Here is a 14906-nt window from a genome sequence, read left to right as displayed (position 1 = left end):
CTTAAAAAATAAAAAATGCCCTACGGATGAAATACCTGTGAAAATAATCAAAGAGAACAAAAATCTTCTAGCAGAGCCACTCTCAAAATTATTCAATGATTCAATAAAAGATGGAGTTTTCCCTAATAGATTCAAGCTGGCAAAAATTATCCCTATCCATAAATCGGGAAGTAAAACTAATATCTCAAACTACCGACCAATCTCTATTTTACCAGTGTTCTCTAAAATATTTGAAATCATTATGAAGAACTTCCTCATGAACTACCTCAATTCACAAAAACTCTTAAATAATAGGCAATTTGGTTTCCGCCCCGGACTAAATACTTTTGACGCTATAAATGTGTTTACCTCTGACCTACACGATGCCTTGAATAAACATAAGTCTATAATATCCATTTTCATTGATTTCAGCAAAGCTTTTGACACAGTTGACCCAAACATTCTAATAGACAAATTACGTCACTATGGTATTCGCGGTTGTGTGGAAAATTGGTTCAAATCATATTTAACTGGCCGATCTCATTTTACATCCTACAGTAACTCTAAATCAACCATCAAACCTATACATCTTGGCGTGCCACAAGGTAGCATCTTAGGCCCTATTCTTTTCCTGATATATATCAACGATATCAGCAATGCCTCTACTGCTTTCAACACTATACAGTTTGCTGATGACTCCACCTTGTACATGATTGGTGATAATCCCACTGACCTAATCTACAGAGCCAACCTAGAATTATCTGCCTTTTCTGAATGGTGTCTTGCAAATCGCCTAACAATTAACACAGCTAAAACTTTCTACATGTTATTTACAAATACCACCACCAAATACCAACCCTTACCTAGACTTACCATATTAGATAAAGATATCACGCAAGTTTCTAAGACAAAATTTCTTGGAGTCACATTTGACAATAATCTTACCTTTAAATATCACATATCAAACCTTTGCCTAAAATTATCTAGATCAATAGCTCTATTGCTGAAAATAAAAAACTTTGTTCCAGTGGAAATTATGAAAATCATGTATTATGCCCATATATACCCACACTTAACCTACTGTAATCCAATTTGGTCCACTACCTACCCATGTCATCTACAAAATCTAAACATCCTCCACAAGAAAATTATTAGAATCATGACTAATAGTGACTTCCTCCAACACACACCTCCACTCTTTAAATCTATGAAAATCCTTCAACTCTCTGACTTATCAAACTTCTCTATTGCATCATACATGTTCAAATTGATAAATTCCAACAACAACAATACCCTGACCCTAACTCATAACCACTCCACACGCTACAGGCATTCTCTACAGATTCCCCATCATACCTTAACTCTCTACCAACACTCTTTAATGTATAAAGGTCCCAAAATATGGAATAGCACCCTGTCACATATAAAAAATTCATTAAGCGTAAATATCTTTAAGAGAAAACTAAAAGAATATTTATTGTCTCAATACTGACACATCTTGTACTTCAATCAATTTTTATCAATATCTATTATTTTGTTTCTTGGTATTGTAACCAAATAGTTCATATCCTCTGTAACTAAAATAGTTTATATCCTCTAGTATATTGTAACTTCACCACCCCGTGGGCCGTCACACTTACACTTTTAGGGTCCGGTGCTTCCTGCATACGTGACGGTGAACTTACCCTGCGGCGCTCCGTGTTCTCCCCTGGCTCCCCTCAGAAGGCGAGTAGTAAAACACACTTGTCGGCTTCTGGCCCTCTATTCTCCGTTGCTCACACTACACAGTAGTCCTATGCTGTAGCTCGGCACCCCGGGCCTCTTGTCGACCCTCGGAAGGCTTCTTGACGCCTCGCTCCAGCTCACAAAGGCACATACAAGTACAGGAGGCAGTGTCGGCGACGCGCGGGCTTTCTTCCCTCACCAGTGTTCTCCCGCCACTCTGTCTCCCAAACTGTTCCGCCACCAATCCCAGGGCTGCTACACGTCACGTGATACTCCCGAGCCCCAGGGTAGGCGGCCGGCGAGGTGACGTAGTGTGACGTCATCCTCCACTTCAGCTGGGACTCAGTCTGGGTATCTTCATGATCTTGCCCTCTCGTGACAATATATACATATTTATTTCTGTTTGTTTAATTATTCTCAAAACAAATATTTGCTTGTTTATAATCAGATTCCACTTCAATTTTCTCTATTTCTCATGTATAATTATGATTTTTCTCCTTTCCTTCCTGTTCTTGCAAAGCCATTTATCCCTAAATCTTTTGTTATTGCTACTTATTTATATATATATATTTTTTTTTTTTTACATTTTCTTCAATTAGATTTTTAGTTTAGTGTTGTTTTACATTTCAGTATTAAGTAGATATTAAGTGTGCCCAAAAAGCTTGTGCTTCATAAGGGGCTGTTTGTCTTTCAATTAATTGTACCTTAAGCTTATATATGTACTACAGACAAACATAATAAAGTGTTTAAAGTGTTTAAAGTGTTTAAAGTGTTTAAAGAGAGGCAATATAATATAATGAGGTGGTTGTCATATGGAAAAGTTGCCTTATTTATTTATTTTTATTTATTAATTTGTTTATTTTGTTTAATTACTTATTATTCTTATTTATTTTTTGTATTTAATGGAAACTGAGAAACACAGTTCTGTGTAAATAGTCTTTCAAAACTGCTGCCTATTAAAATTTATTTCAAGAATTGGCTCTTTATTTATTTATTTTTTTTTTTTTATTCACCCTATAGAGACTGTTATTCCTAAACAAATTTATGAATGTTGAAGGTCAGGAGGCAAATATGCACATCTTTAAATACTGCAAAATTAAATGCAGCTATGTTATTTATTGATGATTTATATAAATTGATGTTTTCATATAAATTGTGAAATTGTATGATTTATATAAATTGATGTTTTCATATAAATTGTGAAATTGTAAAGGTAAAAGAAACTTATCTTTGATAATTCAAGTTATGATGCTCAAGATTTTGTATTGAGCTGGTTTTTAGTAGATCAGGGAAATTAAGTGGTCAAGACTGATATAAAGATTTAAAGAACAAAGCGGTAAATTGAAAGTAATAAACTATAGTAGTGGAGATCAACTAATGTGACCTGAAAATATAAACAAGTTGGTTTCTGTATTGCAGTTGAAGGAAAGAATAGGCAGAAAAATATGGCTGAGAAATTATACACATAAGGGTCGTTTTGAAAGCAATGATATCAGGCTTCATGTGTCTAAAACATGAATCATCAACATAAGATTAGCTGTCTTCAGAATTGCTTCATGCAATAATCATAGCATGCAATGCACTTTTTATCACCTACTAGTGATGAAAAGTTCTTTGGCATGTTAAAGACACCATCATAATGATAGCTTGAGTACGGGATGTAAAATGAAGTTTTTTTTCACCTCAGGGAATAAAAAGAAGCACATGAAGCCAGTTCCAGTGAATAGGGCGGAGGGCTTATCATTTCCACACCATGTCATCAAGAGTCTGCTGTGCAACTTGTGACTGGTGAGCTGGTGCATTGTCCTAATGCAGTATCCATCTTGTCTCATTTTTTGCTGACCTGAAAGCCTAATGGCCCTTTTTTGGATGAGATTATACTCTTTAATAATGGCACCAGTTTAGTCCAGTGTATTTGGGGATAGAGGATACCTTTTTCCAGTACCTTAAATCTTATGTAAAACCATTTTCTTGAAGAGTCATTGTTAGAGATCTTACCCCCGATTATGTACATTTCAATACCATCTCAGCTATGGAACTTGACTTGTTCATCAGTGTTGAGTAACATATGTATAGCACATCCAAGCCAGGTGGACAGAAATATGTTCCAAGTTGCAATGATGTACTGTTTGCAAGTAGAGAGATGGTGATTTTTCTCATTAGAAAATGATATCATGTACTTTTAAAACAACCCAAGTGCAAGCTTTTGTAATGCTTCTGTATGCAAGCCATTCAAATATATTCCAATAATAATGTGTAAATGCTCAGTAAAATCAAAGGGCAGTGTTATGGAAAACCCTACCCATCTGATATTTAGTAACCGATTCATTGGTTATATTGTATAGTAGTTTAGGTCCTCTTGGACTACACACTAAATTGTCTTCAGTAATTGCGTTCAAAAGTCTACTGTAACTGAGGGAACTACGGGTTGGCAGCAACTATCAAATCTATGAGGCTGCCACTCCTTTTACCCACCCATGGAGAAGGGAATATAATATACATTAAATCAACTCTTCCTTGCAGAGAAAGAGTCACAACCCAAATGCCGGGGGGGGCACAATTAGGACAGAGGACAAACTGGGATGAGTCTTGTAATATTCTGTGGACAGCCTCCCACATAATGGGCCAAAGCCCACACCAAACAGAATATTATATCCTTCTGCACATGAATAGTCTATATGCAGTCCCCTGGAGGAATACAGACAGCCACACGCACACAGAATTATGAAGTCCTCTGGCTTCAGAGCTCCCAGTAGCAAGTTCTGAAAGCCAGTCACATTTAACATCACAAAAACATTAATGACACAAGTACACCACAACAGACAGGGCTGGGATGATTAGAGAACCAGACCCAGGCTCTCAACAAAACACAAACTACTGGGATGCCATGATGGAGAGGATGAGACTCATAGCCCACCACAATTTGACTGGCATAACACTCAGCCAGGCCTGTGACTGGTGCTTATCCTACCTAGCAAAGGCAGGGGCATACTGCTGCTAACACTCAGGCAATAGTTACTAATAATGGTCCTCTAACTTATCCCTCTGACTCATGTGCCAGTGCTCCATCATTCAAGCAAGCTATCTGTGTCCTTTCCTTATGTCAACAAGTGCCTGACTGGACAAGGACAATGGGATGCATCTTCCAGCCATTGCATGCTCCCTCAGATGCATGGGAGTGAGTCACATGACATAGGAAAAGGGGGCAGGTAACAGGGAAGGAACGAGGGAGGCCAGGGGTATGGCAGGTAACTGCCATACACTCAGTCACCCTCGCTTATGCTTACTCGTAAAGGACTACAGTCTTGCAAAAATTATTGTGCACTTATGGGAGGGACTGGGTGAAATTTAATGAGTTTGAGGGGAGAGACCAACCCTTCTATTATATTATAATTGAGCTCAATAGGAAGGGACAAAGTTGACAAAATTAATATAGGAAGAAAACTAGGAAGACATGTGAGTTTTTAAAGTAAACTTGGGAGTGCAGGCAGGTATTCATCATGCCTCTGGCATCTTCTGTCTTCCTCTCGCTCTTACTCTCTCTCTCTCTCTCTCTCTCTCTCTCTCTCTCTCTCTCTCTCTTAATCAGTTCCTAAATACTATTTGAAATCCGAAGTGTTTGAAAACCAAAACTATTTTCCCCATAGGAATCAATATAAAATGGATTAATCCATTCCCAGACACCAGCCTACCATGTTCTTAGCAGCTTGTGACAGATGCTCCCATAGCCAAGATGGCAGCTTCACATCTCCAGCTCACAAATGATTTATCTAGAAAGGATGTATTGAAAGAAGTTAGTGACACAGAACTCATCAGAAGATACTGTTTAGAGTTTAGACTGTGCAGATATTCTCTTTGTCACCAATCTAGTGAAGGAAGCCTTACAGAGGGACACAGAGAGGAGCAAGCCATTTACCACCAAAATGAAGGTGATCATAAGAGTTAGACATTTTGCTGTTTGGAAAAGCTACTGGAAAAATGCAGTTATGCAGTAGTGATGGCACTGGGGGTCACTGAGTGAGCCACAAGTGGGTCAGCAGTGGCAGCTCGTCAATAGGGACTGTGAGACTACAGCCCCCCCAGTGGATTTCTAGGATTCACGAAAATAATGTTAATTTATTTATGTTTGACTATCATTCACATGAAAACACCAATTCTCATATGTTTATATGAAAAAAACAAATACTGCAAAACAATGAGGAAGTACAGAAATGATTTACTATTTAATGATACGAAAGCCGGGAGAAATGGGGGGAGGCTTCCCGGGCGGAATGGCGAGTGTGGACTGCGGCCAGCGCAGTCTTGTCTCGGCCGTTGTTGTGGCTAGGTGAGTGTTATTGCGTCGGTCTTATTTTCAATCGTGTTTTTCAATTGGTCAGGGATGATTTTAAAATATTATTGATCAGTGATGGCTTGTGCTCAGTCTTGATTATCATAGATGGTGTAAAATCACAGAAACATCGTATAAAATAGTATTTTTTTTCTTTTCCCAGGTAGGCCTAGCAGTATTTTGCAAAATGGCACAAGAAGCAAAGACGGTTTCTGCATTGAAAGAACTTGCACTTGCCATGATTTCAATAGAGAAGATTTCTATGAATAATATGCCAGGTTTAAATGAAAAAGTTATTGATCTGTTTGCACAAAACAGGAACAGGAGAATGGACTTCCTTTTCAAATAGACTAAGCCAGCACTAAGGAAGTCAAGCATTTACTGTTAGGATAAGACCTAAAGAATTAAATAATTATCTATCTATCTTTATAATCTATCAATCAATGGTATGTTAAACAATAACAATAAAAGCATTTAAGATTTTATTTGTCTGAATGTGAGACAGCTCCCCCATCAGTAACAGCCACGAGCTGCCACTGTGGGTCAGGATTACTCCTGAATGCCAAAAACTATTTGTTTACATCAAGGTTTTTCAATGGGATCATTTACCTTATTTCAAAGATTGAACTACTGTCTTACACTTTATGCCTCTCCTCTAAATATAAAAAAAGGAAGTAAATATTTATAGAAATTATAAATTAGTAACAAACAGCAGCTTTTGCTATGCCTTTTGATATTTTAAATCAAATAACTTTTTGTTTGAGAACTGAATTATGGTACCACAACAGAAGCAATAATGAGTAAAAATATTTGTTCAAAACTGATTTGTTTGAAAAGGTTCCACTGTGTTAAATATATATATATATATATATATATATATATATATATATATATATATATATATATATATATATATATATATATATATATATATATATAAGTACAAGGACAAAAACTGTGTTAAATATATATTATATATATATATATATATATATATATATATATATATATATATATATATATATATATATATATATATATATATATATATATGGTAAGACTAGGACTAGGCGCAAAACTTGGGAGGGTACTGTATATATTTGTTCTGTTATCTCAAATTTATTCATGCAAATGTGCTCAGCTTCATTGTTTTCTTGTCTTCCTTACTTTGCTTTATTTCCTGCTTCAAATCTTCCATCTCCTTTTGGGTGAATTCAAGACTCATTACGTCCTTTACATTTATTTGGAGGGATTTCACTTTCTCATTAATTTGTTGAAATAGCAGCTCCACGGTGCCCGGGTAAGTCTGCTCCTGAGAAGACAGCAAGGCTTTCAACACTGACATATCCATGGTAGCTGCCAACAAATTAAACAATCATTGAATGAAGTAGTATAACTAGCGGAGAGGCCTAAAAATAAATCTGCTTATGAGCAAAGCCAGAGCAGGACAGAGAGAGAGAGAGAGAGAGATGTCATCGGCCTTTGTCAAGGTCACTTGCTGGCTGTTACACACCCACAATTAGTCTCTCAAACATGCAGTTGACTGTGTGTCAGCCAATTCTCTTGCATCTTAAGACCTAGGATGTTCATAAAATAAAGCAAGTATTCAATAATTTTGAAATATGCCATAATATGCAAACAGTTTTGTAAAATAAAACAAGTGTTTGATAGCTTTAAAGGGGTCATTACACCATAAATTTGGTAAACAGAGGTTGGTTATATGAGCTGTATTTAAAAACATGTAACAAAAAAATTTTTTGTTTTTTGGGGGACTGGAACATATTAATGGCATTTCAGTTAATTTCAGTGGGAAAAATTCATTAGACATACAAGCAAATTGAGTTACAAGTTCTATCACAGAACAAATTAAACTCACAAGTCAAAGTACCACTGTATATATATATATATATATATATATATATATATATATATATATATATATATATATATATATATATATATATATATATATATATATATAGGGAGTCCCATCTAGAAAATCACATATCCTCAGAAATCAAAGACTAAGTCACCCTAAGTTGAAAATATTCTCTGGTCAGATGCCTTTAACGCCATGGTTTAGAAGTTACATAAGAACATAAGAACATAAGAAATAAGGGAAGCTGCAAGAAGCGACCAGGCTTACACGTGGCAGTCCCTGTATGAAACACTCCTACCTATTTCCATCTGTTATCCCCATCCATAAACTTGTCTAATCTTCTCTTAAAGCTCTCTAGTGTCCTGGCACTAACTACATGATTACTGAGTCCGTTCCACTCATCTACCACTCTATTTGAGAACCAATTTTTTCCTATCTCCTTCCTAAACCTAAATTTTTCAAGCTTGAACCCGTTATTTCTTGTTCTACCTTGGTTGCTGATCCTAAGAATTTTGCTTACATCTCCCTTGTTATAACCCCTATACCACTTAAAGACTTCTATCAGGTCCCCTCTTAACCTACGTCTCTCTAGAGAATGTAAATTTAACCGCTTCAACCTCGCTTCGTAAGGAATACTCCTCATCCCCTGAACCCTTTTAGTCATTCTCCTCTGTACTGATTCTAATAGACCTATATCTTTCCTGTAATGTGGGGACCAGAACAGTTACAGGACATTTAAATATGAACACGCACCAATGGCAAGTGGCTGCACACAGGCTATAGTACAACATCCAGCTGATTGCTCTTGCCATATAGAATTCCTTATGTTTGCCATACAGAGTTCCTTATTATTTGCTACAATGATACACCGTCTTCTTGTATTCCATTTCATCTTTATTTGCAAGTCTGATATGTAATCAAGTCACATCCCCAAGATGGCAACACCATTACTGCTGCCTTCCCTACCAGCACAGCATTCCAAGTTTACTGATTTGTTTCATTAGGTAGATGATGGAGGCTGCTGCCCTTCATTTAGGTGGTACAAGATATACCATAAATTACTAATTTCCTGCCCAGAAATCAGGGGTTAACCTATGCTTGAGATCAAACTATACAGGGGGATATATGGTATATTTGAGTTTTTTAAATAAAAAAAATGACAGTGCTCAATACTCATGAAGCAAAGGTAGTGGACTGGTAGTGCCATCCATTGCATATGGAGTAAGTTGGCCTCTTCTTTTCTTCACCGCACTTAACCTTCTCAATCATTGCTGGTGGTATGCATTTGATGCTGGGTAAACTCTAGACCAGCTAGTCACCCAACATAAATCTTGATAGTGAGCTGAAATTTGAATCCTGGACTTACTTTGTTGTACTTAGATGAGTTACCACCTAAATCACCATGTTCCCAATTGATGATTAGTAATGTGTAATGGAAGATTATTTCAAAATACTACTTAAGGATATTTTCATCATTCTTTTTATCATTATTACTAAAGAACATATTCACTACAAAGCGCACAGTGTGAGCCCAACAGCACAGTATGAGGACGAGGCCACTGTCACTCTCCATAGAGTGCAGTTGGCATTTGATATTTTCTGTCTTTTTCAAGAACTATTTTACCTGTTTTTGTTATCGGTTTATTTAATTTTATAACCAATTTTGAGCAAGAAAGTTATACATGTCATCATGTGTAACAGGGTTTTAAATAATTCTGTTCACATGACAATTTTTGTCGGGATGTTTGGTAAATAACTAGGCAGCTCTCATTCATCTAGTCACATAATGTGCCAACCAGCTCATCATCAAAGGAAAGTTTGGAGGCATAAGAGAGACAAGTGATGAGTTGCCAAGAGTCCAAAGAACTGAGAAACAGTTACTGTGGTAAATCAAGACACTCATCATAAAACATGTCTGACATTAACCTCCAACCTTGTTCAGCCTCTCTCAACTCAACCTCAGGGCCATCACTCTCATCATCACTACAGGAATCATTATCATCACTCTCATCCACATCTGGGATTCATCCCTGCTACTGTCAGAAAGATCATCCATAATGTATGGAAAATAGACAAACTCATATCAGCCTCAAAGTCTCACCCCCCACTGCCAACATGGAAAGTTGCCATGTGGGTGGTACTGAAATTATTTATTGTTTTATGATTGGCTGACAGGTGAATGGGGTAGAGCCAGATCTGAGTGAATGACGTATGTGAACCTCACACTGTTCTGCCTGTACCAGAAAATGGGATTTCAAACTCTAAATGTGTATATCACGTGGGAGTGACATGCCTGATGCTTCATCAGATGGTTGTATGGGTGAGCAATGGTGCACCTCATGCATCATCATAGTGAAGGGTTAAGGATCATAATTAATCCCTAGAGGGTGAAGATACTGCTATAAACTGCTCACCTGTATGGCAATGTTTTTTACATTTTCATGGAAATCATTCTATTTCCATCATAAATTGGCTGGGTTGCTTGCTTTAAATTTAACCAACCTTCTTCTTTAATCTCACACAAATGCAAAGTCTCTAGGTCATGTGGTTTTTCTGTGCTGGCTCGATGAAGCACAGTATTTTTATTGACATGGCAGACCTCAGTTCAGAACGCTGCTCAGCATTTACATGATGGACATCATAAGTGTTGTATTTGTGGCTCACATGGCCTTCCTTACATTTTCTCATATCAAGAACTGGCTTGTAAGGAATTGAAGACACTGGTCATGGAAAATCTTGCTCAGAATCAGATGCAGAAGAAAAAAAAATTGTAGGTCTTGCCATCTTGACAATTGTGGAGACATTGGTTGAGGGTATAGTAGTTGTGTGAAGGCCCAGAAATCACAGTGACCAAAAGATATTGTGTGAGCTCCAAAATGAGAGCAGGAACAGACAAACCAGAAAAATCCATCACCCATCCTTTATCTTGTAGCCAGAAAAATTTGTCACCTGCCCTTTGTGTTAATTATGTAGGTGGTCCAGTTCTTTTATAAGAAAATGGAAAAAAAGATTATTCATCTTGCATAATTTTAGAAGGCAACATACACCATACTAATAAGCAGTAAGTCTTGCCACAAGCTTGACTTCACAATGACACTGCCCACCCTCCTCTTGCCACAAGCCCTATTGTTTGGTGCTGGCACAGAGGAGGCAGGGCAATTGTTGGAGATGCTATTATAGCTGAGTAAAAATTATTGTCATTTACATTTTCAGATTATGTGTCATCCCAGGATATAAATCTGATGGCATATTTTACGATTAGAAGTGTTTTTAAGTATTGATAAAGAGAGTGGCAGTGGCATGTATTATCATGGTGATGGATTGCTATCAGCACAACAGTAACACAAGCATGTATGAGTATGTGGCACTACCATGGATTTTATCAATCTTTAACTTCAGGAATACTAATAATCTCCCCCGAAGGGTGGTGTTGAAAATGAGAGGAATTGGACATGAGTGAACACTCCCAGAAATTACCTTTATTTGACCATGCCCATATAAGCCCATCCAGGTCATCAGCTTGTTGTTTTATGTTGAACATAAAGGCATAGTACTTATCCCAGGTTGAAGCCAATATAATACTTATAAAAAGTGAAAATAAGAATGAGAATGGATGAGTAATCACTGAGAATGCATACATATCCAGTGATAGGGTATTATTACTGGACCTGTACAGACTAAAAGGAATCTCATTATGTTCTATGGATAGACAGTAAAAAGAAAAGACAAAGCCAACCCAACAAAATACCACTTGTGAATTGGGGGTAACTTTGGATATTACATGAAAGGTTGACTTTTAGGTCATTTCTTTAAACTTACATATATATTGCTTCTCACAGCTAATTTTGGAAAAGTCTCTCAGTGCTTCAGTATCTAAGAGTGATGTGATGTTCTAATTATGTGTATTTGTTACAGTTTTTAGTGGTATAAGTAACTGTTTATAGTTTTTTTTTTTTTTTCTATTTATAATGAACTGAGGAATCCATGACATGGGATATTAATTTTTTTTTTCCCCCCCTCAGATAACCTAAAAAATGGACGGTTTCATCAACACCTCAGAGAAACATTCGCTCCAATGGTTGTTCGATATGTGGATCTGATGGAGTCTTCAATAGCCCAGTCCATCCACAAAGGCTTTGAGAAGGAACGGTGGGAGAATAAGGGAGGGGGCCGTTGGTAGAAAACACACAATCCAAGATTAATTATTTGCTTAGTAAAATATAATATTTTATTTATTTATTTTCTTATTTGTGTTATTTTTGTTTTATACTTGCACTAATACATTTTTTACAGTCATACTGAAACAACATCTTTATACTAGCATTTTCTGAAAATAAGGTAACACATTTTTTTTTCTTAATATGTGAACTGGTAAAAACTGGGATACTATCATAACAGTAATGTGATTTTTATATTGTTATTTTTATATAATGAGAATGAACTCATGAATATGGCTACTCTGATTTCCAGGATAGAGTGAGATGTAAAGCAGCTTTCTAGAATAGACTGAAATTTAAACCTGGAGATAGTGATATTGAAATTAGATCATCCCATCCTCATTAGAGTTTACTATCCTTCTAACATTTGTTGCATTAAATCAAGGTTTATTCATAATTTGGTTTAATATTCCAATTTCAATTTTGTGCATTTATGTGCATATTAATTTATATCAAAGTAATGCAACACTCAGTATCTCAATGAAGACCCAACACAGAAGAGGCTGAGTATCCTACATCAAGTTAATAAAGGTGTGCAAAATGAAGTCACAATGCAGATTTATGTACATACAAGTAGTGTCAGCATTCTCAAGTAACAAAGACTTCAGCTGTGATACTAGTATTACCATGGTGGGAGTATTCACACCCAAATCTGTGTAAACCTTGTGTTGGATTGTTGAGTGAGTGTAGTCAGCTATCTCTTTTAGCATTGTTTGTTTCTAGTGAATTATGGAATATAAAAGAGAAATGTTTCAAAACAAATTCAAATCTCAATAGGCCATACTTGTTGTTTTGGGCAACTACATGGGCAATTTGCACTGAAAGGCCTGCCTCCCTGTCATGTTTCATGTTTGTTTTTGCAGCTTTGATAGCAGGGATGTCAATATTATATATATATATATATATATATATATATATATATATATATATATATATATATATATATATATATATATATATATATATATATATATATATATACATAGGAGGCGAAGAATTAGTAGCTCCTGTCTCCATAGTCCAAAGCTTTTCCCTTAAGCTTCACATAACAGTGCTGGAATAGAGGGATGAAGATACTTGAAAAATTTCACTGAACTGCAGGGCTTACTCAATTGCTGTATTCATTGTAACTGAGTACATATATTGCAACACTCAAACAGTACAGCAAAAGAATGAACTCTCAGGATGCAACTGTTCATAATATTTTGTATAAAAACAAAGATTTGATGAATATCTAAGAATAAAAAATGTCAAGGCACGATTGGTTCAGTGTACTTCACTTTCTTAAAGACCTTGTGATTAGAGCTGTCCACCCAAAAAGTTTTACAGTGAAAGGTCATAGAAAGTCATTCTCTTGCATGAAAATAAGAAATTTATGTATAAAAACAAAAATGTATCAAACTTACAATAACCTGAACCAGCAAAAGAACCCTCCTCAAAACCAGAGTTCTGAAGAGAAACAAGGAGGTATGTTTGGCAAGTTTTTGATTACAAGAAAATAATTTTGTTGCACATCACATTTGATGTGCATGTTAAGCTAAGAAGTTCCAAACCATGTGTACCATACTTTTGACTTCGATTCAGATTGATGGTTTTACATCAGACTCAAATGCATATGTATATACAGTATTGGTGGGCAAAATGTTTCAAGCACTTTTATGTGTTTAAATCTCCCTCTGAGTGCAGCTGACAGCTGCTGACCAGTCATTTATCAAAACTACTGCATCCTTTTGTGCCGAAGTATATGACAGAGTTGCAGGATGGGAAAGCAACTAGTATATGTAACTGTAATGAGGACTTCATGAAAGCTAAAGATGTATGCTGTTGGTCTGTACTACCGCGTTTTCGTAGGCTTAGATGATCAGCCCATTATGTGATCAATGGGTTGCATTATCATGACATCTTTTCTTATAACAATATAATTCCTCAAGACTAAAAGAGTCAGCCCTATCTAAAAAAAAAAAAACAGCAAGGGACCATCAGGAATGTACTATCAATGGGTCTTCCTTAGCCACTGTGCCTGATTATGTACTTGCATAGTCACATGTTATTGATGGATGTTTCTGAGACTAGAAAGAAGCCAAGATCTGGCTTCTAAGTAGTATATATTCTTGTTTAATGCCATTGAGGAATTTATCAATGGCATGCATGCAATTTTCTTTGCCAGGTATTTAATTAAGTTCATTACATAGTATTTTTTGGGACATTCGAAGAGTGCAAGACTACTGCAAATATTATTTATTTGATATCTTATGTGAATTTTTCAATGATTATTATTTTTTTCATTATTCGTTTATTTTCTTCACATTTTGGGCATCCATCACATGTGGGCTTTGTTACTGGAAGCTTGGATGATTGACCTGCAGGTTTGTGTTCAGGAAGCTTGTTTGGTCATCATCATCATCAGTGAGTGGTAATGCAGACCAGATTTTTTAAGTGATGCCTGGAGGCTCATGATACTCTCCAGTATTTCCCAACACACTCGCAGTTGAAGGCAGGATAGATTGTAGTATGTGGGTGCTCTTAATTTACACAGCAATAGCTGAAAAGTGGCCAGCTGTGGGTGGAATTGCAACTCAGATTTCTGCACTCACTACTACTTCTATGTGCTTACTATTAGGGCATCACCTTCCTAACAACTAAGAGCATTGTGAAGTGTAGGGAAGGTTCATTTGACATCTTTTTGACTCCATAGTACAGTAAGGATGTATCAATAACTTTTTAGCATTGGCATATACTTAATTCTAGGTAACCATAGATCTGTCTTTACAGGACA

The 14906-nt window shown here is 36.3% G+C and overlaps 1 protein-coding gene across 3 annotated transcripts in view; it reads left to right on the top strand.

The window, feature by feature from the left end:
• Positions 1–13785, top strand: part of LOC135098682 (calcium-dependent secretion activator-like) — a 56793-nt gene extending 43008 nt beyond the window's left edge. For all 3 annotated transcript variants that reach the window (XM_064001081.1, XM_064001079.1, XM_064001080.1), the window contains exon 3: positions 11936–13785. In XM_064001081.1, coding sequence (XP_063857151.1) covers positions 11936–12093 — 158 coding nt within the window. In that variant the 3' untranslated portion in view covers positions 12094–13785. The remainder of the gene's footprint in view (positions 1–11935) is intronic.
• The last annotated feature ends 1121 nt before the right edge of the window (positions 13786–14906 follow it).

This window comes from Scylla paramamosain, unplaced genomic scaffold, assembly GCF_035594125.1.
Source record: "Scylla paramamosain isolate STU-SP2022 unplaced genomic scaffold, ASM3559412v1 Contig73, whole genome shotgun sequence".
Lineage (NCBI taxonomy): Eukaryota > Metazoa > Arthropoda > Malacostraca > Decapoda > Portunidae > Scylla > Scylla paramamosain.
Note: the sequence above shows the minus strand (reverse complement) of the source record. Positions and strands in the feature narration are given on the sequence as shown.